The sequence below is a fragment of the Acinonyx jubatus genome, chromosome C1 (assembly GCF_027475565.1).
Source record: "Acinonyx jubatus isolate Ajub_Pintada_27869175 chromosome C1, VMU_Ajub_asm_v1.0, whole genome shotgun sequence".
NCBI classification, from domain to species: domain Eukaryota; kingdom Metazoa; phylum Chordata; class Mammalia; order Carnivora; family Felidae; genus Acinonyx; species Acinonyx jubatus.
This window is the reverse complement of record NC_069381.1, coordinates 27,138,740-27,165,580: the sequence shown is the minus strand read 5'-3', so window position 1 is coordinate 27,165,580 and position 26,841 is coordinate 27,138,740. Positions and strand designations below refer to the sequence as shown.

Sequence of the window (26,841 nt, the reverse complement as noted above, 5' to 3'; positions counted from 1 at the left end):
CTGATTTAGTCCTCAGAAAAATTCCATGAGGGTGGTACAATTATCATCTCAATTTTCCGTATTTAAAAAATGAGACAGAAGAGAATAAGGGGCTCACCCAAGCTTACATAACTTGGAAGTGGTAAAGTTGGAATCCAAATCTTAGGAAGTCAGACACCAAAGTATGCACTCTAGGCTACTATGCTATATCGTCTCAAATGTTTGGGGTGAAATGAAATGATTTCAGATTTTAGCTTAACTTCCCATATGGCCTGCAGACCTCATCTACCAACGTTGTAGGAAGGATTTTGTTACCTATAAGCTTCATTCAAGGGAAAATTAAGAATTGGAATATGATTGTACTAACATCAAGGCACTCAATTTCACATTCTTGTTAAGTATAGCAATGACTAATACCACAGCCCTAAATTTATCTTTTCAAATTGCTTTCACATACAGAATTTCACATGAAAATATTCTTTTTAAGTTTATTTATTTTCAGAGAGATGGAGACAGCACAAGTGAGGGAGAGGCACAGAGAGATGGAGAGAGAGAGAATCCCAAGCAGGCTCCGCACTGCCAGTGCAAAGCCTGATGTAGGGCTCGGATCCACAGAGCCACAAGATCATGAACTGAGCTGAAACCAAGAGTTGGACACTTAACCAACTGAGCCATCCAGGTGCCCCCACATGGAAACATTTCAGAGTTAACAAGTCAGATATTATCTCAATAGATAGGGAAACTACAAATTAATGAAAAGATTAATAAAGAAATGGGCAAAGAACTGAATAAACCCATCACAAAAGAGGATATCCAAATAGCCAACAAACATATGAAATTGTGCTCAATGGATTAATCATTAGGGGGATGCAAATTAAAACCATAACGAGATACTATTACACCCAAACAAAATGGCTAAAGTTAAAAGGACTGATACTACCAAGTGTTGGTGAGAATATGGAGCAACCAGAACTCTCAGCAGAAACGTAAACTGGTACAACCACTCTGGAAAATTATTTGACAGCATCTATCGATGCTAAATACATGTATTCTCAGGGCGCCTGGGTGGCTCAGTTGGTTAAGCGGCCGACTTCGGCTCAGGTCATGACCTCGCGGTCTGTGAGTTCGAGCCCCGCGTCGGGCTCTGTGCTGACAGCTCAGAGCCTGGAGCCTGTTTCAGATTCTATATCTCTCTCTGACCCTCCCCCGTTCATGCTCTGTCTCTCTCTGTCTCAAAAATAAATAAACGTTAAAAAAAATTTTTTAAACACATGTATTCTCAATAACTTAACAATTCTGCTCTTGGATATACACTCAAGAGAAAGAGTACTTAAATTCTACCAAAAATGTAGAAAAAATGTATAATGAATATATAAGAATATCCATCAATGGCAGAACAGATTAAAATTCTGTGGTATATTCACATAATGAAATAATACACAACAATGAAAAAGAACAAATGACTACTTAATACAGTAACATGAATGAATTCCAGACACATAATGATGAGCAAAAGAAGACAGGCATAAAACATGACATGTAGTACGGTTCCATTTACATGAAGTTCAAAAACAGGCAAAACCAATCTATGGTGAGAGTGTTAACTTCTGGGGGTTCTCTGCTGGGAAGGGCCACAAGGAAGCCTGACGAGGTCCCGGAAATTTTCTACGTCTTCACCTGAGTAGTGGTTACATGAGTGCATTCATACATATATAAGAAAAAGTAATTGAGATGCATGTTTGAGATTTGTGTGCTTTATTGTAAATTATGTTACATTCGATCTTATATAATGCAAGAGTGGAAAAAAACAGAGTTCAGAATCTTACCTTTGATGAGGTACAAGCACATTGTTAATTCCTCCGAGCTTTGCATTTATCTTCAGGCAAAGGTTGGAAAGGGTTTGGGGTGAGGTCTTCACCACATTTTTTACCTGGACACACTGTGTGGCCATACCCAGAAGGGTATCTCCAACACGTTTCACCTCCGCTACAAGAATAAATCCATTAATTAATTTAACAACGTTTAAATATTCTCCTAATTACTAAGAATAGAGGGAAAAATCCACACATAAACATTTACAGAGTGCCTACTGTATACGGTACCCTGTGCTAGATGCGGCTGTTTCATCTGCTAAACCCCCAGGGAAACTTCCTTCTTCTTCCCTCCGGTGAGCATTAAAGCTAGGCCACCTCTTTTACCCTTGGATGCTGCCTGCCACTACTAACGCAGTCCCCCGAGGTTACTTTTTCCACAGGACTGGTCTGGCAAAGGAATCCATCTCCCAGCTCCTCCCTATCAGTATACATGCCAGCTCTTGGAATTTTCAGTATTTTTCTCCCACCCTCCCCCTCTTCCCCTCTAAACACAGAGATAACCAGAAAGTAACAGAAGAGACAACTACAGAGGGAGTTGAAGACATTTTGTAAAGTTCAAACAGCCGGTCTGTAGCTCCCAAATCCCTCACTCAGATGACAGTCAAAGGAACTTTTGTATCATTCTTGTGATAATAGATACAAACTAGACAGCTTCTTTTCTGCCAGTGGTAGGTTCTCCCACTCTTCCCCACTCTGATATTCTTAAGTGCTTTTTACCAAACATTCCAGTTCTTCCTGCTTTGAGGACTACGGTGGAATGGTACTGTATGCCCGACACTCATTCCCACTGTACTTCCTGGCCCCCATTCTTGCTTCCCGCAAAAAGGTTGGGAAGAGCCAGTGGCTGGTTGTGGTCAAGAAGTTGTGGATGTTAAGGGGCGCCTGGGTGGCTCAGTCGGTTAAGCGTCCAACTTCAGCTCAGGTCACAATCTCGCAGTCCGTGAGTTCGAGCCCCGCGTCGGGCTCTGGGCTGATGGCTCAGAGCCTGGAGCCTGCTTCAGATTCTGTGTCTCCCTCTCTCTCTGCCCCTCCCCCGTTCATGCTCTGTCTCTCTCTGTCTCAAAAATAAATAAACGTTAAAAAAAATTAAAAAAAAAAAAGAAGTTGTGGATGTTGGGGCACCTGGTGGCTCATCAGTTAAGCATCCAACTTGGTTTTGGCTCAGGTCATGATCTCATAGTTCATGAGATCCAGCCCCACATCGGGTCCTGTGTCAGTAGTGAGGAGCCTGCTTGGTATTCTTTCTCTCCCCCTCTTTCTGCCCTGGCTACACATTCTCTCTCTCTCTCTCTCTCTCTCTCTCTCTCCCTCTCCCTCTCCCTCTCCCTCTCCCTCTCCCTCTCTCTCAAAAACAGAAGTTGCAGATGTTAAGAGCCTTCCAGAGCCCTCTTTTCTCTTTGCCAAGGGGCCAAGAACATTCCAAATAGCAACTGCTATGCCAACCCGGGTCTCAGAGTGAAAAATAACATGATGACATGTAACAGAGGCCACAGTCTACTTCAATGGACACACAGGAAAAGCAAAAAATAAACCTTGGATGATCTGAGCCACTGAGAGTTTGGAGTTGTTTGTGACTGCAGCATAACCTAGCTTATCCTGACCAACTATTTGAAATCATCCCTCGTTCGATATTAAAGGGGTCCATACCATACACTGGTGTCTTCCCAGGCAAGATAACCACTATGAGCTGTAGGCCCACATATGTCATTTTCAGGTGTTTAAACATGGGCTCCACGCTGTCCGCACCCTGTGCATACTTGCAGAAACATGGCTGGCCCTGGATGGGCATCCCTGCATCCTTAGAGATTTTACGGAGCTGGTCAGTGAAACTCCTGGTAAAATAGAACCAGTAGTACAGTGCTTTCATTTCAGAGTACATTCCTAGCATTTATTTTCCTCAAAGACACTTCTTTCAGTTTTGCACATTCTTAGCCAAAATTAAAGACAAACAAATAAACAAAAAATCCATAACCGGTTGCCAAAAATGGGCTGGCAATTGTATCACTGCAATTATAATGCACAAAGAATCTGTGTTATTAATATTAAGCTATCAGATTATCATTTTGAATTTTTAAATAATTATACCTCAACAGGGCCCCAGGGACTAGAATAGCATTTCTGTTCAAAGATTTTTTTAAACATTCAGGTCAATAATTCTGAACTAAAGAAAAGCAAAGTCAAAATTTCAGATAATGTGTATTTTGGTAAGCCTGGCACAAGAATAGTTGGGTAAGCTTGTGTTCAATTGAGAATATGGAAACACAAATCAGTATATTTAGGATTACATTCAAACTTGTAATAGATTTGATTCAATAACACTATCAAAAGAAATCATCACTTTAAAAAAATAAAATTCATTGTGAAGTTTTAAATTTTAAATTTGTGAAGTTACTTTAATATATGTATAAAGCTTTCCGAATTTCTTTTGTGCATTTGTCAAGATTTGTAAGATTCCTTTCTTTCATCCAGTTCCCTTTTCCTGCCTTGAGTTTTCCACCCTTTTTACTAACTTCCTTTCTATAGATAGCTGCATCTGTAAGACATGAACCAATGATCTTAGTCAGTGACCCTGCAATAAAACAAGCTCACTAGTAAATTATAATGATTAAAAATGGACTAGTTTTTATCTTAGCTGAAAAGATACAATTAATACCACAGGAAGCTTCACTAAGAACTCAGAAGAGTTTGCCAACTGTCACTGCTTTGGCCTTGTTAGTCACAAATTTCTGCTCTAAATGTAAGAAAGCTGACTCAGATTCTTAATGTCATTCCCAAGTTTGCAATTTACTATAATACAAGGTCTTTTTCCTATAGCCAGATGGTGTCACTATAGGAGTCAGGGATTTAGTGCCAGTGCACATAGCACATTCATGTAAAGATGGTATTTTCATATCTGGAAGGGATATTACTAAGCTGAAAATATGAAGATACTCACTTTAGTAAATCTTCCCTACATTGTTTCTGAGGCGCAAAACAAGCAACTGCCCAAACTTTAATTTCAATGCCAGCATAAAACTGCTTTCCTCGCATGTCCCAGACACCCTGGTTGGGTGTGGCTACCGTTTTATTCTTTAAAAAAAAACAAAACAAAAAAGAAACAAAAGAAAAGAGAAAAGACATTACAATCTAAGGCCATTTTAATGTCGATGAGGGGATAAACAAAATTCTATTTGGTATTAGCCAAAAGACAAAAAGCAATACTGAACAAAACTATGGGTAAATTCAGTGTGGTGTAGTGGAGAAACCCTGGGTTATTCTCTTTTTGACTGGTTGTTGGAAGAAGCTTGCTGAATAAAATAAAAAGCTTACCCGGCCTCCATACTGCAGCATTGGTGCTGGAAGTACCCTGCCTGTGAGCTCTGTCATTTCATTGTGGACAACAATGCCAAATTCTTTAAGGTATGGATCCGGTCCACCCACCATACTGTTACTCTTCACCTAAGGAACAGGAAAGCCTGCGTATATAAAAACCAAAGAGTAACTGTGTCCCACCAGGAGTTTTATATTTTCTTCTTTTCTCATCTTAAAGCTAGCTTATCTTGAAGACCATGACTTACTGACCAGTCTACTGATTTCTTCCTGTCTGTCAGGTGCAGATCTTGCTGTCGCTTTGATCATTGTGGAAGTCTGATTGTCCGTGAGCTTCTTTATACATCGCTGTCCTGCCACAATATTGCAGACCTACCGAGAGGAAAAGAGAAATTCGTTTTGTGTAATGGGTTTCTATGTCGTGAGCCTTAGATAGAGCTAAACTGTATCTTACATCTTCCATTCCTCAAAACATGAAAATGCTGTTACCTGGTGAAGCTATTTGCCCAAAACATTTTAAAAACTAATACTAGATTCTGCCACTAGCCTAGAACGTGATTTCTTTCTTTTTTTTTTTTTTTAACTCATTCAAGAGATTGGCAGATTTGGCAAAAGAAAATTCAGCTTAGCTTACCTCAAGTGGCAAGTATGTATGTTTTTGTTCTTGTCCCACTTGGAGGCAGGGGAGGTGGGGATATTTCAGCTGCAGACTATACTTCTGCTTAAAATACTGGGCTACTGTACATTCCATAGCTTGACCATTTTCTAGCTGTAAAGGAAAACTACAGGAGAGAATATCTTTTCAGAAATTTCTTCGAGGTTTTTTTTTTTCTTAAACAAGCAAGCAAACAAAAGCCTACAAACATTTTCTACCTTGATCAGTCACTTAAAAAACAAAGGTCAATCTTCTTCCTTTTTTTTTTTTTTTTGAGCTTTCACACCCAGCGTGGAGCCCAAAGTGGGCTTGAACTCACGACCCTGAGATCAAGAGTCAGATGCTGGGGCGCCTGGATGACTCCGTCGGTTGAGCATCTGTCTCTTGATTTTGGCTGAGGTTATGACCTCACGGTGCGTGGATTTGAGGCCCTCGTTGGGCTCTGTACTGGCAGTGTGGAGCCTGCTTGGGATTCTCTCTCTCCCTCTCTCTCTGCCCCTCTCCTGCTTGTGCTGTTTCTCTCTCTCAAAAATAAATAAACTTAAAAAAATTAAAAAAAAAAAAAGAGAGTCAGATGCTTAACCGACTGAGCCACCCAGGCACCCCACACACAGAAGTTTTATTTGTTTAAGAGAACTATTTGTAACATGAATGTAACATAGTTATTGAGGCCAATTTCCATATCCCCAAACCAGGACAGATATATGTGGGTCTGGGGGAAACAAGACTAAATACATGAAAATGAGGCTTTGCCAGGATATATAATATAAACTGGGGAGTGCAATTTAAGAGGTTCCCTTTCTTTGGCTTTTCTAGGGGGCAAATTATCTCAAATACTTGGTGCAAATATTTGGTAATAACTTTAATCTGTTTTCTTAACTGCTACAGCCCTACAAAGTAACAATGCAGTGAGGATCACCTATGTGATATTTAAAACCATGTGCTTTTGGGGCGCCTGGGTGGCTCAGTCGGTTAAGCGGCTGACTTCGGCTCAGGTCATGATCTCACGGTCTGTGAGTTCGAGCTCCGTGTCGGGCTCTGTGCTGACAGCTCAGAGCCTGGAGTCTGTTTCATATTCTGTGTCTCCTTCTCTCTGACCCTCACCGGTTCATGCTCTGTCTCTCTCTGTCTCAAAATTAAATAAATGTTAAAACTATATGCTTTTAATTTGTATGCAAAGATCATACAAGCCTACAAGTATAATTATTCTTATAGGATTATGTGAAGTAATTAATGAAAAAGATACAGTTCTTTAAAAAAGCTACACTCCTCAATAGTGACTTCATAAAGTTTGGGTAACATTTGTTTCCCCTAGAGAATGAAGTCAATGGTATAATATGAAGGATACATGAAATATTATTTTATAACTCTTAAGAAATTCACATCAGATGCATATGAGTTTTTACTGAAGAATTTAATCAAATCACACTGAATTAATATACCACATTTATCCAGAGATCACTCCAAAACTTCTATTATCTAGAACAAAGCCCTCCCAGTGATTTTGATGTACATTAAAGTTAAAGGTTTTTTATTTACTATTATTTTTTAATTTATTTTGAGAGATAGCACAAGCAGGGGAGGGACAGAGAAAGAGAGGACCCCAAGCAGGATCCACGCTGTCTCATGGACCCTGATGCGGGGCTCAAGTTCATAGACCATGAAATTGTGACCCAAGCTGAAATCAAGAGCCGGATGCCCAAACAACTGAGCCACCCAGGTGCCCCAATGTACACTAAAGTTTAAGCGTTGAGAACCATAGATCTAAAATAAAGTCAAGACTAGCGGCACCTGGATGGCTTAGTCAGTTGAACGTCTCACTTCAGCTTAGGCTGTGATCTCACGGTTTGTGGGTGCGAGCTCCACATCAGGCTGTCTGCTGTCAGCGAAGCCCACTTCAGATCTTCTGTCCCCCTCTCTCTTTCTCTGCCCCTCCCCTACTCGTGTGTGCTCTCTCTCTCAGAAATAAACAAACATTAAAAAATTTGTTTAAAAAAATAAGTCAGAGTAGAATATAAACAAACAAAAGTCTTCTGACTAAACAAAATAATGTCGTTTATATGTTTAAGTTCATGCTCTTTACTTGGAGGAGCCAATATTTATTTATGTCAGATATGAATTTAAAGATCTTGATTACAAGAATAAAACTTACAGATATAGTAAATTAAAAAAAAGCACTTTCATATATATTTTCTGATTATGCGTAGTTCCCAGTGGATTAGAAGTTGGGTGATTAGAAAAATGAGATTGGAGGGGCGCCTCCAATGATCTCACATCGGGCTCTGTGCCGACAGCTCGGAGCCTGGAGCCTGCTTCAGATTCTGTCTGTATCCGTCTCTCTGCCCCTCCCCCGCTCATGCGCGCGCGCGTGCGCGCGCTCTCTCTCTTTCTCTCTCTCTCTCTCAAATATAAATAAACATTTAAAAAACATATAAAAAAAGAAAAGAAAAATAAGTTTGGAAAATGGAAATGAGTGAGCTGTTAAGAGGCATGCCATACATACTGACAGCTGGAAGAAGTAGCCACTAACTACAAAGAGAGAAAAATCCAAACAAAACACAAAGCAATTATCTTCCCATGACAGCCTTATATGATGTATAGGCCTTGACAAACCCTTTGGGACATGCATTGAGAATTACAACAGTATAATAAAGGATGCTTTTAATCATGACTCGGCATTGTTACATAAAAGTTGATCTGTGTTTGGCATCCTCTGTGTTTAAGAGGTGAAATGAATCAAACGCCAAGAGATATGTTTTCTAAATGTCTCCATCAAAAATACTTAAAACATTTTTTAAAGCTTTGGTGCTTAAAAGAGGATTACAGTGATTTTGAAGATTACAATATGGGATGCCAATTTCTCAAATGATTATAGCAGCTTCCTCTGTTACCGAAAAATGTAACAGTATCATTTTAGATGTGGTTAACATACGTTTGATGACTAGCTGGCCGTCTAGTCACATTACAAACTCGGTATTTTCGTTTCATCTGTCCACAGTGGGTCACCTCAACTTTAAGACCTGAAGTAAAAAAAAAAAGTCAAGACATTGGGTGTTAGTTAAAATCAAAGTGATGAAAACAGGTTTAAATGTTGTCTTTGGAAAGGCATGGCATTGTACAGGACAAAAGTTGCAAGGATATGGGAACAATTTCATCATGTACAGGCAAAAAGTCTCAGCTAAGAAGAAAAACTTAGAACCCAGATGACTTAAGATGTGCAATCTACTTAAATTTATTAATTAATTCAATAAATATCTACTATGCATCAACTACTCTGGTACTTATTATCAGATCTAGAGATAGCCCTGATGAAGCTTGTGTTCTAGTGAGAGAAGAAAGCTAATAACAAGAAGAAAAGAAATTCCAAAGGGATAATAAATGAACTTGTGTTATTTTATTAAAACGGAAGCTTTTAAGTGGGTAAGGCTTAGAGTGTCTGATATGTGCCAGCTACTGGGCAAGAAGCTTTATACATTTAATTGCCTTTAATTCTCACATCAACCATAAAGATACATATTATTATCTTTACCTTAGAGATGAATAAATTAAGACTCATGGTGATTAAGTATCTAGCCACAGGTCCCACTGATAGAACTGGTTGGGCTGGGCTAGAAACCCAGATGTGTCTGACTCCAAGACTGTGCTCTTTCCACCGTGTGGAGCTGCCTTTCTGAGACTACCACAATGCAAATACCTACCTCTGATTTCTTTGGTAAACTTGACACGCTGGGAATCTGTTAGAGGTTTGGTCTGTTCATTGATGTTCTGAATGTCTAAAACCTCACACATGAACTCAATGATAGGCTGAGCCCGGTAGAAAGCAGTTGCAGATACTAACAAACAGAGAGGAAGGATACTTAGCTTCAGAGAGAGGGAAAGCACCACAAAAAACAAAACAAAACTAAACAAAAAAACAAAAAAAACAAAAACAAAAACAAAAACAACCAGCCAAAAGAACAAAGAATCAAAAGAGAATTCCATCATACCATCAATATTGAGCATCATATTCCACATAGCGGGTCTCACAGACTGGTGAAAGCCAAACCAAACCTCTCTGCCCCCTCCCAGAGGGTGGTAATAACCTTCAGGAGGTGAGAAAAAAGAACGACCCACTGGAGTGTACCTGAAAAAATAGTTGGCATGTTTCACAATGAAAAGCGTGCAAGGTCTTTCATTTCTCCCCCAACTTTATAAACAAACTTGAAACCAAGTTTGAACTATGACTTATGCAGAAACCTTTCAGTGGCTCTGATGCAACCTACCAAAAAAAACCCCTGACATTTTGGGAAAGAACTCAAATGAAGATACTAACCTCATGGAGGGAAGGTGCCTTGTAATAACATCAAGTGCTTGTACTGAGTCATCTGGGACTTCGTTCAAGTGCCCAGCCAAAGCTTCTAAAAGCAACTGAAGGCTCACAACTGATACCCATTGAACAGACACTTTAAAGGTTTGGTCTTTACCCTCACCTGGAAGTGTCACTTCCATATCAACCTAAGGAAAAAAAAAATCACATTTACATATACCTATTTACAAAGGCTGAAAAAAAGATCCCAGGAATACTCAATATAGTATATGCATAAGGATATTTAACTTTAACACTTTCTGTAGTTGCAAAACATTGTAAACAACCTAAGTCTCCATCAATAGGGGAATAATTTAGTATTGACCATTATGCAAATAATAGTTTGAAAATAAGGGGAATGCTACAACGTGGATGAACTTTGAAAACATTACGCTAAGTGAAATAAGCCAGACACAAAGGGAAAAAGATTGTATGATTCCATATATATGAGGTACCTAGAATAGTCAAGTTTGTAGAGACAGAAAGTAGAACAGTGGATAGCAGGAACTAAAGGAAGAGGAGAGGGGAACTTACTGTTTAAGGGGTACATACTTCCAGTACAGGAGGATGAAAAAGTTGCGGAGATCAATAGTGGTCACGACTGTACAACAATGTGAATATGCTAAATGCCATTGGATTGTACACCTAAAAATGGTTAGTTAGGGGCACCTGGGTGCCTCAAACAGTTGAGCATCCGACTGTTGATTTTGGCTCAGGTCATGATCCAGATTTGTGGGATCAAGCTCCACATCGGGCTCTGTGCTGAGTGTGGAGCCTGCTTAAGATTTCTCTCTCTCTCTCTCTCTCTCTCTCTCTCTCTCTCTCTCTCTCTCTTCTCTCCCTCTGCCCCTCTCCTCCACTCCCTTTCTCTCTCTTTCTCTCAAAAAAAAATGGTTAAGGGGTGCCTGGGTGGCTCAGTTGGTTGACAGTCTGACTTTGGCTCAGGTCATTATCTCATAGTTCATGGGTTTGAGCCCCGTGTCAGGCTCTGTGATGACAGCTCAGAGCCTGGAGCCTGCTTTGGATTCTGTGTCTCCCTCTCTTTCTGCCCCTCTCCCACTCATGCTCTGTCTGTCTGTCTCTCTCTCAGAAGTAAATAAACATTAAAAAAAAACATTTTAATGGATAAAATAGTAATTTTTACATTATGTACTCTTTACCACAATAAAAAGAATTTGAATTAAAAAAAATAATAAAACCTCTAAATGTAAAAAAAATGGAAAGATCCCCCAGACATATTGTTTTTTTTTATATTTATTTATTTGTTTGTTTGTTTAGAGAGAGCGTGAGTCAGGGAGGATCAGAGAGAGAGGGAAAGAGAATTCCAAGCAGGCTCGACAATGTCAGTGAAGAGCTCAATCCCATGACTGTAAGATCATGACCTGAGCTGAAATCAAGAGTTGGACACTTAAGTGACTGAGCCACCCAGGTGCCCCTTCCAGACATATTGTTAAGTGATAAAGTGAATCATAGAATGATATGCAAACAAGATTACACATAAACATATGCATAAATAGCTAATGCACATAAAAATATCTGAAAAGATACATACCAAACTATTAGAATAGTTTCCTCTAAAAAGGAAAATGGGATGAAGGGTATAGGCAGGTGAGGAGGCTGGAAATCACAGTATTTCTAGATTGTCTAAGTAAGTTTATAATGAGTAGATATTTATATACGGTTTTTCTAATTAAAATAAATTTAGAAAAAGTTATTATGGTATTACAAATATTTTCATCAGTGGGTTTAGATAATTTTCTATACTCTATAAAGACTCCATTGTTCAGATTCAGGTAGCAAGTACTTTAGCAATGTGAAAACCTTGGAATGTATGTAGAGATGACATAATCAACCTAGATTCTAATGCTTATCTCATCTTCAATTATTGATTGACTAAGGGACAAGGGAATATGGACACAATAACAAATCTATCAACACTATGTGAAACAACTGAGAATTAAGTTGCCAGGGGCACAGGGGTGGCTCAGTTGGTTAAGCGTCTGACTCTTGGTTTCGGCTCAGGTCACAGTCTCACAGTTCATGAGTTCAAGTGCCATATAGGGCTCTGCGCTGACAGCATGAAGCTTGCTTGGGATTCTCTCTCTCTCTGCCCCTTCCTCTCTCTCTCTCTCTCTCAACACAAATAAAAATTTTAAAAACAAGGAAAAAAAAAAAGAAATAAGTTGCCATTAGAAAGGGAAACATTCTTGTTCTATGGAAATGACCTAAGCCTATCATATATTTCTGACTATTAACACTTACCCTATCCCGTCCAATTGGCAGTGGGTGTGCCGTGTACATGTTTCTTTTGCCATCATAGCCAGGCTGCCGATCACCAAATATTTGCATCTTGAAGTGCCGTACCATTGTGTCTACTACCTCTCTTAACAGTAATGGAGAGAGTGGCAATTAGCTTTGAGACATGGTGAATAGTAAGGAAACTACCGCTATACTTTAATCACCTAAATTGAGTTCAAAACTACTTGGAAAAAGTAAGAGTTAAAGTTAGAATTGACTTCAGTAACTAAAAAACAGTTAGCAATGGTCAACTAAAGAAAGGTGGCAACAAGTGAGCAAAGGCAGCTATGAGATGATAAGAAAGCAGGGAATAAAAAGAGAGCATAAAATTTATGGCAGCCTCTCAAACTCTTATTTTTCACAATCCTCTCTGATGATAAATATAGCTTTATGAGAATAACCTATCTTTGGCATCTAAGTTTGGCATGAATATTCGTAATTCGTAATTGTTAGCAACTAAACATCCTCATTCAAGTATAATGGTTTCAGAAAAGAGAGTAGGCAGAAATTCAGAAATTTGAGGACCAATAAATCTATGATGCATATACTCCAAGGAATAAGTCAATCCCTTTGCCAAATGCTGGTAATTTATTATTCTGCATACTGTCTTGCTTTATGCCAAAGTACTCTTGAGCAGTGTGGAGAAGGAAATGTAAAATATCCTTATTCCATAAAGATTACCAATGTAGTTTCTTTCTTTTTAGAATGAAAGCCTCAATCAAGCATGCCTAGCTTTACTTCAGGGTTCTTGTGTGTGTGTGTGTGTGTGTGTGTGTGTGTGTGTGTGTGTATGTGTATATGTGTGTGTATATATATATATACATATATACATACATATATACATATATATATATATATATATGTATATATATATATATATGCTGGACCACTCTGTATGCCGGCTTTAGTTACCTGGCAACTAGAGTATATGGTTTGAGATGGACAGATGAGTGTGTGAGATTTTGGAATGCTAGAGTCAATGATAGCTCTATATCTCACCAACGTCTAGTGAATGTTACATGTGTGAACTATATCTTAAAAGCCAAAACATATTACAACTGGCTAAGGCATTAATATTCCACAAATAAAATCTGTGGGAAAAGACACACATTTATAAACTCAATCACGCAACTGAAAAAAATTAATGGAGAAATGCAGTATCATATATTACCAATTAAAAAAAGCTAACTTAAGAACAATACATTTTCATATTAGCAGGGTAATTCCTCATTTTACATTCTTTTTAAAATAAATTTTTTTTAATGTTTATTTTTGACAGAGAGAGAAAGACAGAGCACGAGCGGGTAAGGGGCAGAGAGAAAGGGAGACCCAAAATCTGAAGCAGGCTCCAGGCTCTGAGCTGTCAGCACAGAGCCCAACGTGGGGCTCAAACTCACAGACCGCGAGATCATAACCTGAGCCAAAGTCGGACGCTCAACTGACTGAGCCATCCAGGTGCCCCCCTCATCTTACATTCTTAAATTATAACCATAAATAGTTTTATAGTGAAGAGATATTTTCACCTCTGCTCTCACTTAATCTATGCAACAATTTTGTGAGACAAGTAGGCCAATGATTATTGTCTTCATAGTAAACAGGAAAAAAAAATACTACTTCATAATAAATAGAAAAAAAATACTTGGGGCACCTGGGTAGCTCAGTCGGTAAAGAGTCCGACTTCAGCTCGGGTCATGATCTCACGGTTTGTGGGTTCGAGCCCCGTGTTAGGCTCTGTGCTGACAGCTCGGAGCCTGGAGCTTGCTTTGGGTTCTATGTCTCCTTCTCTCTCTGCCCCTCCCCCAATCACACTCTGTCTCTCTCAAAAATAAATAAACATTAAAAAAAAATTTTTTTAAAGAAAAAAAAATCAGCATAGGCAAGTGATCTGCCCCTGGTCACAGAGTGAATAAGTGGCAGAACTGCATGACCTTGGGCAAGTTACAAGAAACCTGTTTCTTTTCATTTGTAAAATTACGATAATCACAATATCTACCACAAAAGTTTGTTGTATTAAGTAAATAAATATACATAGAATATTTACAACAGTGCTTGTCACACAATAAGCCTACTTACTCTGGTGTGCTCATGGATAGGACTCCGAGGATCTTCCTCTCTTCTGAATTATCAGATTTGTCCTCTTTACTGGATTATTTCCTTCAGCATACAGATATGCTATCATTTCTCTCATCTTCAAAGAAATTAAACTTCCTTGACCTGACTTCCTCCCCATTTGAACATCCCATTTCTCTGTTCCCCTTTGTGTCAAAATCCCTTAAAGAAGTTGTCTCTAATTGTTCTTTCCCTGTCTCTCCTAAACCTTCTCCACTTCTCCTCCACCAAAACTACTCTTGTCAAGGTCCCCAGTGAGCTCCACAATGCTAAATTCAGTGTTCCTTAAACATTAGATGATAAAGTCTTCCAACTTAAAACATCTTCTTCCCTTGCCTCCTTGTTCTGTCCTGGTTTTCACCTATCCCAGTGGCCTTTCCATGCCAGTCTCCTGGCTTCCTCATCTCCCTAATTTTTAAATATTGGGGTGCTTAGAGTCTTTTCTCTTACAGTCTTTTTTTCTCTAACCATGCTCACTTCCCATATAATCTTACCCAGCTCATGGCTTTACCACCAATATGCTGATGACCTGCAAATGTTTGTCACCAGCCTAAATCTGGCCTCATCTATTCGAGTTCCTACTCAACATCTCCACTAGGATGTCTAATAGACATCTCAGCCCTAACATGCCCAAACAGGTCTCCTGATCTGCCAGCCCTGTTGACTGGGTTAGGGAAAACCCATAGTTTTCCCCATTCCAACAAGTGGCAACTTCATTTTTTCCACTTGCACAGGACAAAAACCCTGGGATCAGTCATGACTCATTTCTTCACTCATATCCCATGTTTAATCCATCAGCACATCGTGCTGACACTACCTCCAAAAAATTATTAAAAACATCTCAGTTGCTCACCCCACCCCCATTCTCTATTTTCTTTCCCTGTTTAATTTTTCTTCATAGCACTTATCACCAACTAACACGTAATAATTTTTGTTTGCTAATTCATTTATTTTTGGTCTTCTCCCCTATTAGAATATAAGCTCCTCAAGGGTAGAAATTTTTGCCTGTTTTGTTCATGTTGTATTTCCAGAGCACAGAACAATACCTGGTACATAGTAAGCACTTAATAAAATGTTCGTTGAATGGATTAATGGTAGCCATTAATGGTAACTATTACAGTTGATTTCAGTTATATAATAGCCAAACAATTATGGGCTTGCATGAGATTAAACTGTACCAGAAAGCCATATTATTGATCTATAATAAGAAAAATATCCAGCAACATAAAATATTGCACTTGACACCAAAGGCATTCTTAGAAAGCAAGGATCTTAATATTAAGGACTGTTGAATATGATGGCGTGAAAAAAGAAAATTGGGTGCTCTTAGCATTGTAAAGATATCTACTACAGGACTATGTCTTCACATTTGGTAAATTCCTGCCATACACACCAAAAAGGCTTAAATCATCTCATCCAGACCCCACTTGGGTAATGTTAGAATTAAACAGAACTTCTCTCTGAACTTCACTTTTTTCAATACTCCAAGATGATTCTTCTGTCTTTACACTTAATTTTTTCTCATGTCCAATACCAATACTTAATAATAAAATTAATGTTGGGATAGTTATTTTTTAAGATTTTATTTTTAATTAAACTCTATATCCAATTTCAGGATGGAACTTGGTCTTGACTCTTGATCTCGAGCCCCGAGATCAAGAGTCGAATGTTCTACCAACTGTGCCAGCCAGAAGCCCCAGAATTTTCAGATAGTTCTAGTTTCCTGTACATACTAACGCTTCACCTATTTTTATTTTATTATTTAAATTTCTGCTACCATTGGACAATGAGAGTGACTTTCTCCTTCATTTGGTAAGTATTTACTGTTGGACAATAATGTATCCAGCACTGCTAGAATCTGTAGAGGATAACCAAGTATGAGACAACAAAGCTGCTATCAAGAAACTTACCATCTTAGAGAAAAAACAAAGCCTACATGATGAAAGAATTTAGAAAACAATATGATACATAATAAATAAATGATATACATTTAAATATATAGAAATCTACTCTTTCTAGTCCTTACCTGTTGACTCTACGAGGCCGTTTTTCTGGTTTAATATCCACATCATAGTGATACACATCTATTTTAGGAATCTGAACCTGAAAATGATTGGCTAACAGTCGAATTGGTTTCCCAACAGTTCCAAGGCCAGGACGACGAGGTGGCTGAAACAGGCTGGATGGAGGTCCTGAAGAGATTGAAAGGCATTTGATGTGCTATTTGGTCATAAAGGACAATACTCCCTTCACAATCGTGATGATGATAATAATAATAGATATAATTATTGAGATCTTATTATTCACTGAACATACTCTGATATAAAGAGTTTGTGATATCTTTTAACCTCAGGTTTTCTAGATTTTTAAATATTTTGCCATATTGCTATCATTTTGATTATGGGAGACGTCAAAATTATATAGACAGTATGATGGTCTCCTCTCAGATGTAGGCTACTGTATAAAACTTCCTATGAGCATCAGGTCTGTAGCTACACCCAATGTAGCTCTACATTGTAATCTCTACACCCAATGTGGGGATTGAATTTACAACCCTGAGGTCAAGAGTTGCATGCTCTATGGACTGAGCCAGCCAGGTGCCCCCAAATTAAATGCATTTTAAAATAAAACCATCCCTAAACTCTAGGGATCATCACCATGTTCAGGCTGGCGATCATCTATTAATCCTCCACAAACTAGCCTCCGTTATTATAGTTTGTACAGGCAGGAGATTAACAGCAGCTACATTTATTAATTTACTTGCTAATTTAGATAGTGAAACAATACCAATAATGTTAGACTTTATAACCTAAAGCTTATAACCTCATGTCCAGATTCTATCTGGACAATGTGACATTGCTTGATCATAATGTCTAGTTTATTCGCTTATTACATGTCAAACTGCACTGTGGATTTAGGAAAAAGAGTGTCTGCCTTCAAAGAACTTACAGTCTAGACCAGTGGTTCTCAATGTGGGAGAGATATTGTCCCCCAGGAAACATTTGACAAATGCCTGCAGACATTTTTGGTTGTCACAACTCAGGGGGTGCTATTGACATAGGGTAGGGATACAGCTAAACATCCTACAATGCACAGGACAGCCCCTACAACAAAGAAGTATCCACCTAAAATATCAATAGTGCTGAGGGCGAGAAGTTCTGGTCTAGACAGGGCAGTCAACCCAAATTATTCCATTGATGGTTCACAAAATATTCCACAAAAGGAAAAGATTCCATAAGCTAAAGAAATTGCATATTGTCTCCCTTCTCAAAGTTTCAATGTGCATTATTGTATTAAATTCTCTAATGAGTTTTATAATAAATAACGTTAATCATTTACCCAACTTATTTTCCCCCTAAATTTTCTCTGTTTTTAAAATCAAATACCTATCACTATTCAGGAGATAAGGATTTGAGGAAACAGACTGGGTAATATTTATCTAAAGAAAACTTACTTCTTTTTGAGGATAATGTCAAGTAGACACTGGCCTAAAAAATAAACATCTTTTCTGCTACAAATAGGTGTTGAGTACAGTGGGCTGTGATTACAATGGAAAGTTACAACAGGTTCTTATTGCCAAGGCATTTCACCAAGAACAAAGGCAATTCAAAGGAGAGAAAACTTTGAAGCAAGAAGCTATTCTGGTTCAACATCACTTAGGAAAATCAAAGCAAACCCTTTAACAAAATATGTGTTGACAGATCTCCGTATACTAATTTTTAAAGTATTGAAAATCTTCTCACAGATTAAATTCATGGGTCATTCTTCTTCTAAATTCTACTCCTTCAAAACTCAGGTTAGGTGTGACTTCCTTTGGAAAGCCTTTCTGGAAGGCTGTCAGACTGGAAGATGCATCCTTGGTGTATCCAAGACCCTCTGTATAAGGGAGTACATAGCACAAGTATGTAGAAACAATGTGTTAAATTACTGTCTCGGCCATTGGACTGTAAATTCTTAGAAGAAGTGGACCTTCAGTTCACTGTTACCTCCTCAATATCTAACTCAATGACTATAGCGCATCATAGGAATTCAATAAATGTTGAGTTGAACAGTATAGGCATAGCTCATTTAGTTGCACTTTATTGTGCTTTGCATATACTGAGTCTTTTACAAATTGAAAGTTTGTGGGAACCCTGCAGTGAGCAAGGCTATTGGTGCTATTTTTCCAGCTGCAGCACTTGTTCACTTCATGTCTCTGTGTCACATTTTGGTCATTCTCACATTTGAAACTTTTACATTATTATTATATTTGTTATGGTGATCTGTGATCAGTGATTGCTGAGTTGCTGTTGTAATGGTCTTGAGGTGCCACGAACTGCACCCATATGAGATAGCAAAGTTAATACAAAGATGTTGTGTGTTCTGACTGCTCCACTCACTGGCCATTCCCTTCTCTCTTCCTCTCTTTGAGCCTCCCTATTCCCTGAAACACGACCATACTGAAAGTAGGCCAGTTAATAACCCTATGATGGCCTCTAAGTGTTCAAGTGAAAGGAAGAGTCCCATGTCTCTCACTTTCAATCAAAAGCTAGAAATGATTAAGGTTAGTGAGGAGGGCATGTGGAAAGCCAAGACAGGCCAAAAGTAGGCCTCTTGTGCCAAAGACTCAGCCAAGTTCTGAATGCAATGGAAAAGTTTTTGAAGGAAATTAAAAGTGCTGCTCCAGTGAACATGCGAGTGTTAAGAAAGCAAAACAACCTTATTGCTTATACGAAGAAACTCTTAGTGGTCTGGATAGAAGATCAAAATGAGGGTGCCTGGGTGGCTCAGTCCGTTAGGCGTCCAACTTCAACTCAGGTCGTGATCTCACAGTTCATGAGATCGAGTGCCATGTGGGGATCCGTGCTAACAGTGTGGAGCCTGCTTGGGATTCTCTCTCTCTCTCTCTCTCTCTCTCTCTCTCTCTCTCTCTCTGCCCCTCCCAACTTGTGCTCACTCACTCTCTAAATAAATAAATAAACAAGCAAACCAATCCATCAAAACAGACACAAAATTCCCTTAAGCCAAAGCCTAATCCTGAGCAAGGCCCTAACTCTCTTCAATTCTGTGAAGGCCGAGAGAGGGGAGGAAGTTGCAGAAGTGAAATTTGAAGCTAGAAGAGAGAGGTTGGTTCATGAGGTTTAAGGAAAGAAGCCATCTCCATAACATAAATATGCAAGGTGAAGCAACAAGTGGTGATGTAGAAGCTGCAGCAAATTATCCAGAAGATCTAGTTAAGATAATGAATGAAGGTGGCTACAGATTTTCTATGTAGATGAAACAGCCTTATACTGGAAGAAGATGCCATCCAGGACTTTCACAGCTAGAGAGAATAAGTCAATGCCTGGCTTCAAAACTTCAAAAGGACAGACAGATTCTTGTTAATGGCTAATGCAGTTGGTGACTTTAAGTTGAAGCCAATGTTTATATATCAATCTGAAAAACCTAGGGTCCTTAAGAATTACACTAAATCCACTCTGCCTCTGCTCTATAAGTGAAACAAAGCCTGGATGATGACACATCTGTTTACAACATGGTTTACTGAATATTTTAAGCCCACTGTTGAGATTTACTACTCAGACAAAAAGATTCCTTCCAAAAGATTACTGCTCATTGACAATGCACCTGGTCACCTAAGAGCTCTGACAGCCGTATACCACAGGATTAGTGTTGCTTTCATGCCTCCTAACACAACATCCATTCTGCAACCCATAAATCAAGGAGTCATTTTAACTTTCAAGACTTAACTATTTGAGAAACATTTTGTAAAGCTATAGTTGTCATTGTGATTCCTCTGATAGATCTGGGCAAAATAAATTGAAAACTCTTTGGAAAGGATTCACCATTCTCAATGTCATGAAAAACATCCATGATTCATGGGAAGTGGTCAAAAAAATCAACACTAACAGGAGTTTGAAAGAAGTTGATTCTAACCCTCATGGATGACTCTGAGCAGGTCAAGACTGCAGTGAAGGAAGTAGCTGCAGATGTAGTAGAAATAGCAAGAGAACTAGAATGAGACGTGGAGATGTGGCTGAACTGCTATAATATCATGATAAAACTTGAATGGATGAGAAAGGAGTTGCTTCTATAGATGAACAAAGGGGGGTGCTTAGGTGGCTTGGTCAGTTAAGCATCCAACTCTTGATTTTGGCTCAGGTCATGATCTTGCAGTTTGAGTTTGAGCCCCATGTCAGCTCTGTGCTGACAGTGCAAGGCCTTCTTAGGATTCTGTCTCTCTCCCTCTCTGCCCTCCATCCCCCTGCTCTTCTCTCTCTCTCTCAAATAATAAATAAACACTTTTAAAAAATAGATGAACAAAGAAAGTGATTTCTTGAGATGGAATCTACTCCTGGCGAAGATGCTGTGAAGATTGTTGAAATTACGAGAAAGGATTTAGAATATATAAATTTAGTTGAGGGGTTGTGGGAGGAGGAATGAGCTAAATGGGTAAGGGGCATTAAGGAATCTACTTCTGAAATCATTGTTGCACTATATGCTAACTAACTTGGATGTAAATTAAAAAATAAATTATTAAAAAGAAAAGTATACAGAGCTATCACACATTAAAAAAATTTAGTTGATAAAGCAGTGGCAGGGTTTGAGAGACTGACTCCAATTTTGAAAGAAGTTCTATTATAAGTAAAATGCTATCAAACATCACTGCATGCTACAGAGAAACGATTTGTGAAGAGTCAATTGATATGGCAAACTTCATCATTGTCTTATTTTAAGAAGTTGCCATAGCCACCCCAAACTTCAGCAACATCCCCCTGATCTTTCAGCAGCCATCAACGTCAAGGCAAGACCCCACACCAGCAAAAAGATAATGACTCACTGAAAGCTCAGATGATGGCTAGCACTTCTTAGCAATAAAGTATTCTTTAAATTTTTTTTTTAACATTTATTCATTTTTTGAGAGTGAGAGAGACAGAGCATGAGTGGGGGAGGGGCAGAGAGAGTGGGAGACACAGAATCAGAAGTACGCTCCAGGCTCTGAGCTGTCAGCACAGAGCCTGCCGTGGGGCTCCAACTCACAGACTGCGCCGAAGTCGGATGCTTAACCAACTAAGCCACCCAGGCGCACCACAATAAAGTATTCTTTAATTAAAGCATGTACTTTTTTTAGACATAATGCTATTGCACACTTAGACTACAGTATAGTGTAAACATGACTTTCATATGCACTGGGAAACCAAAAAATTCACTTGACTTGCTTTATTGTGATATTCACTTTATTGTGGTGGTCTGCAACTGAACCCCTAATATCTCCAAGGTATGTCTGTACCAATCATCTCTAGCTCTAGATAGAAACCAAACAGAAACCCAGTCATTCCTAAAACCCAGGAATTGACTATTGTTTTTCATTAAAGCAAAAGTGCATAATTTATACTAAAAATATTATTGCTTGGAGTTGAGTTCCACTTCTGGCATAGAAGGGATATACTCTAGGTGTGGTAAGACATTTAAAAACAAGGTAAGAGATAAATAATAAATAATATCAATGGTGATAGTCATACTGAATTCACCCAATTAAATCATAGACAAGTCAGCTCTGCATATTCCAAGGTACATTTAAGCAATCACTGTATCATAAATCCAGCTTTAGGATAGAAATTGAGAAACAGAATTTTGGAGCAAATGACTTGCCCAAGCACATACAGCTTTGATTTTAAATTGTGACTAGAATTTAGGTTTCCTAACTCCCAGCCCAGTGCTTTTTCTTCCCAATGTACTTCACAATCCTGTGGTATCTATATCTCTCTGAAATACTTGACACCAAAAGGGAAAGAGGCAGAGGAAATGAAAGAAGTGGGGTTAACGAAGAAAGACAGATAGTGTGTTCCTTTTCTTTGGTAGCAGAGAAAAGCGAGGAGGTGAGTGGTCATTTCTTTGAATAAGTTTAGGAGATTTATTTAGAAAACTATAACCTAAAATTTTCCCAAAGCTGATTTCTTTGAATTTAGCAAATTGCTTACAAAGAAAGTAAAGCATAGTGGCTATGGCAAAACCAAACTGTGTAGGTTTCAACCCTGGTTTTACCACTCCCTAATTGCATGGCTTTGGGCCAGTTTCTTAGTCACTGTGTGCCTCAGTTTCCTCATCTATAAAATATGGGAAGTGTGGTAATAATAGAATCTATTTCATAAATCAATTTTGAGGATCCTATTAGATAATGTATACATAAGGCTTACCACAGTACCTGATAATAGTAAGTGCTTGATAAATGTTAGCTGTTATGATTGTACTTGAATAACTGTTACAGTCAGTGCTCAAAAGTCCCTGGGCTTTATAATGGGGGTATCTCCAAAATTTATGAGAAAGTCAGAAAATTACATTTCTGAAAAGGAAACATTACTCAACATAGATTGCAGGAAGTCAACCTTAAATGAAGAAGAGGGCAGGGCACCTGAGTGGCTCAGTTGGTTAAGCGTTGGACCTTAGCTCAGGTCATGATCTTGTGGTTCATGAGTTTGAACCCCGCATCAGGCTCTGTGCTGACAGCTCAGAGCCTGGAGCCCGCTTAGGATTCTGTGTCTCTCTCTCTAACCCTCCCCCAGTCACACACACACACACACACACTCTCTCTCTCTCTCTCTCAAAAATTAATAAAAATTAAAAAAAAAACATTTTTAAAAAATGAAGAAGAGGGCAATAGACTAGAAGTCAGATGACCCAGACTCATCTGCATTTCACCTCTCAGCCTTGAGACCTTGAAGTCACTTACGCTCTCTGAATCTCTTTACTCATCTGTAAAATGGGGCTAATGCCTGCCTCACCTACCTCTCATAGGATCAAATGAGCTAAGAGCTATGAAAGCACCTTCCAGACTGTAAAGCACTGTAAAAATAAACATAATTAATATAGCCAAAATAAATGGTAATCTAACTGAATACATTTCTAAGTTATTATTGCCAGAAACCAAAATGGGGTGAGGGGAGAGCATAGTAAGATTAAGAATGCTTCAATGATTTTCAAGTGAGGAGGGCAGAAAGCACTAGACCAGGGTGTTTGAACAAAACTGAAGTGCCTCTCTCTTGGTCCTAAGACAGCCTGGATAAAATATCCCACAAGACTATCAACTCCCTTTGCTCCAATTCTATGCTCAGCAAGCAGCTTATTATTAATTGGGTTTCCAAGATACTGTGACACCAGAAAAGGAGTTTGCTAGACAGCAGACAAGAAAATATTCCAGTCAACAGGAAAGATCTATGTGACATTTTAATATATTCATTTGTGTCTTTAAAGTGTGATTAGTGAGAACTTTCCACAATCCTGATCAAACTAAGTCTTCAAATCTGCAAAAGCTAAAACCAACCAAAAAAACAAAGTCCCTAGGCCTCTCCTGACTCTACCAGGTTGATCTTTTCCATGAAATTCAGTTTGTATACACAGTTACATAGTCTCTTCCAGCATCAGCTCATAAAATGCAACAGTTGCTTCAATTATGAATTACTAACCGGGAGGGAAGAAGAAACATTTGTGGAATACCTACAATGCATTAGTCTCCACAATAAGACTGCTCACATACATTTCATTCTCACAACAATCTTGCAGCACATAATTATTATTGCCCTCATTTTATAGATGAGGAAATGAAAGTTCAAAGGAATTAAGTAATTTGCCCAAGGTTATACAACTATTACTAGATTGGATTTGAACAGAAGTCTGTTACATTCCTAAAGACATGATCATGCCTTTAGCCGGGGGACATAGCTGAAGGAACCCAGAGTAATGCTCACATTGAGGTTTATCAAATAATATTAATGTCACAAACCAATTCATTTTTAAAAGGCATATGAAATTTGATTATGTGGGCCTTTAAAAAATACTTTAAGCAGCCAATTAAGGTAGGGTTTAATCATTCAGCTATGTAAACAAGTTCTAAGTAAACAAACCTGCAAAGTTTCCAAACTCAAAAGGCAAAGTGAATTTTCTATCCACTAAAAAAATGAAGTGCCCTACAACGAAGTCCACTATGTAGACAGGGTTTGATATTAAAGTTAATTCTATCACAGCCTCTAAACCCTGCCCTACTTAGCCGAGGCATTAGAAACCTGGTGCAGTTTGAGGTGGGAGCACCAGGTTCTCAGTCTGCAGGGCAGCTGTTATAGCCTGGAATGGTTCCTTTGGTTTGGGCCAACTGGGGGAGATAAACAGAGGTCATTCATAAAGATGGGGAATTTCAGTTTCCAAAGCACTTTCCCCTTATTTGATCCCCACAACCACCCATAACCCAGTGAGAAGAGAACTCAGGGCATTAAAGCTTATGCTAGAACGGGCTCGCTGGTAACTCACCTGTCACTAAGGCACTAGCCCTGATCACTCTGGGACTGTCGCACAGACTAAGAGAGGCATAGGACCATATTTCCCAAGACTTCAGGGACTTCGAGAAAGGGAGGGTACTTTGCCCCTTGGCCTTTGGGGATCATGAGAAGTATGTGGGCGAAGTTCTTCTTCCTTATCTGAGGGCTCTGGACTGTCTACCAGTGCAAAGAAAAACACGGGTGTGGCCCCATGCTAAGAATACCCCTGGCAGTTCAAGGGGGTCCTTCCTGGTCCAGTCCGCGCCAGGCCTCAGCTGAGCACCTGGCACAGATCATTCCTTCTGGGACCAAACTGGACTGCCTCAACCCTGGAGCGCAGACCGCCCCCCCTGAGGTTGGGTTAGGTCTCCCCTCCCCCTGGGAACCCGGGTCTCCATCCTGGGCCTGCCTCCCTTAGACCTCGAGACCTGGGTTGTCTCTCCAGGCTGGGGCGCGGTCTCCGCCCCCCGAGGCCCGGGTCAGCTCCCTCTGCCTTGTGCTGTGGGGCACGGATCCCCTTCCCCCAAGCCTGACGGCCCGAACCCAGGTAAGCAAGGGCCGATGGGGGACACGCGGAGCGACGGGCCCTCCCGCGCGCCCGCCCACCAGTCCCGGGGCCGCGACCCGGCCCCGGCCCCGGCCCGAGCGCACTCCTCACCAGGTCCCAGCGCCTCCATGGCGGCGGCGGGGGCCGCCTCGCCCCGGTCCCCGGCGCCTCCCGCTCCGGGCCCCGCCGCCGCCGCCGCCGCCGCCGCCGCCGCCGCGTAACGCTTGATCTCCGGAATATTGGCGCTGGGGGGGCGCCGCGGAGGCGCGGGCGCTGGGCAGGGGGCGGCGGCGGCGCCCGGCCCGGGGACAGGGACCCGGCTCCCGCGGCTCTTCCGGCCTCAGCGACAACAAAAACAATCCCCGCCGCCGCCGCTGCCAGCGGGAGCGGGAGCGGGAGCCAGCGCGCGCGCCCGACGGGCGGGGAGGGGGCGCGGGGCGCGCGCGGCCCAGGGTCCCGGCTCGCGGAGGGGGCGTGCGCGGCCCCGGGCGCCGGGTCCACCGAGCCCGGCGGGGGGCGGGGCGGGGTGGGGCGGGGGCGGGCGCGCGCCCGGAGGGGGCAGTGCCCCGAGGACGTGTCGGATGCGCGCATGCCCGCCCGCACTGCCCTGTAGTCCAGGGCGGCCAGGCCCAGGACCTGGCTTCGCACCGTGGTCCCAGAGCCACCCGGCAAACAGTGCCCGGCAAAAGACCGGGATTCCAGAGCCCACTGATACGCAGACACAGTTCTTTACTTCTGGGGGTGGTAAGTGTCCTATGATTCACGTCAGGCACCTCTCCTTCCTCTCACCTCGGACCCCACTTTCTCCTCTGTCTCCTCTTTCTCCACTGTCCTGGGACAGAGAACACCAGGGTAGCACAGATGCAGTACTTTTCCTCCATTGCTTCATCTTAATCACACTCCCAAGTTGCCCTCCCCATGCAGCCCGAAAGCACCCGGGAATGGACCATGATGCATGGTGCATTCTCTTGCTGGCCCCCCACCCCAAGCCCAGTCCAGGGCAACATGGCCAGCCCAGCAGGACCAGCGCCTTTGGGGCCTTTAGCTGGAACTTTGAGTTGGATGGAGAGCACAGCACTTACAGGTCGAGAAGCAGTTTCTAGCCAGCAGAACAAGGGAGCCGTCGCTCACGCGTTAAAAAGATACAATGTGTATGTGCTGTATCAGCTTGCTAGGGCTGCCATCACAACCACAGACTGAGTGGCTTAAACACTTAAATTAATTTTTCTCCCAGTTCTGGAGGCTGGACGTCCAAGATCAAGGATTGGTTTCTTCTGAGATCTCTCCTTTTTGCTTGTAGATGACCGTCTTCTCGTTTTCTTCACATGGTCTTCCCTCTGTATATGTCTATGTCAAAATGCCCTCTTCCTGTAAGGACACCAGTCGGGCTGGATTAGGGCCCAATTTACAGACTTCGTTTTAACTTAATTACCCCTTTA

At 40.6% G+C, this 26,841-nt stretch overlaps 1 protein-coding gene across 2 annotated transcripts in view; it reads right to left on the bottom strand.

Annotated features, from left to right (window-relative positions):
- AGO4 (argonaute RISC component 4) overlaps positions 1-25,918 on the bottom strand; it is a 40,981-nt gene extending 15,063 nt beyond the window's left edge. For both annotated transcript variants that reach the window (XM_027059678.2, XM_053211320.1), the window contains exons 1-13: positions 25,514-25,918; positions 16,596-16,761; positions 12,425-12,545; positions 10,130-10,311; positions 9,804-9,940; positions 9,516-9,650; positions 8,750-8,837; positions 5,797-5,944; positions 5,415-5,534; positions 5,163-5,291; positions 4,789-4,922; positions 3,501-3,685; positions 1,806-1,965 (exon numbers count right to left, since the gene is read on the bottom strand). In XM_027059678.2, coding sequence (XP_026915479.1) covers positions 1,806-1,965; positions 3,501-3,685; positions 4,789-4,922; positions 5,163-5,291; positions 5,415-5,534; positions 5,797-5,944; positions 8,750-8,837; positions 9,516-9,650; positions 9,804-9,940; positions 10,130-10,311; positions 12,425-12,545; positions 16,596-16,761; positions 25,514-25,532 — 1,724 coding nt within the window. In that variant the 5' untranslated portion in view covers positions 25,533-25,918. The remainder of the gene's footprint in view (positions 1-1,805; positions 1,966-3,500; positions 3,686-4,788; positions 4,923-5,162; positions 5,292-5,414; positions 5,535-5,796; positions 5,945-8,749; positions 8,838-9,515; positions 9,651-9,803; positions 9,941-10,129; positions 10,312-12,424; positions 12,546-16,595; positions 16,762-25,513) is intronic.
- Between the last annotated feature and the right edge of the window lie 923 nt (positions 25,919-26,841).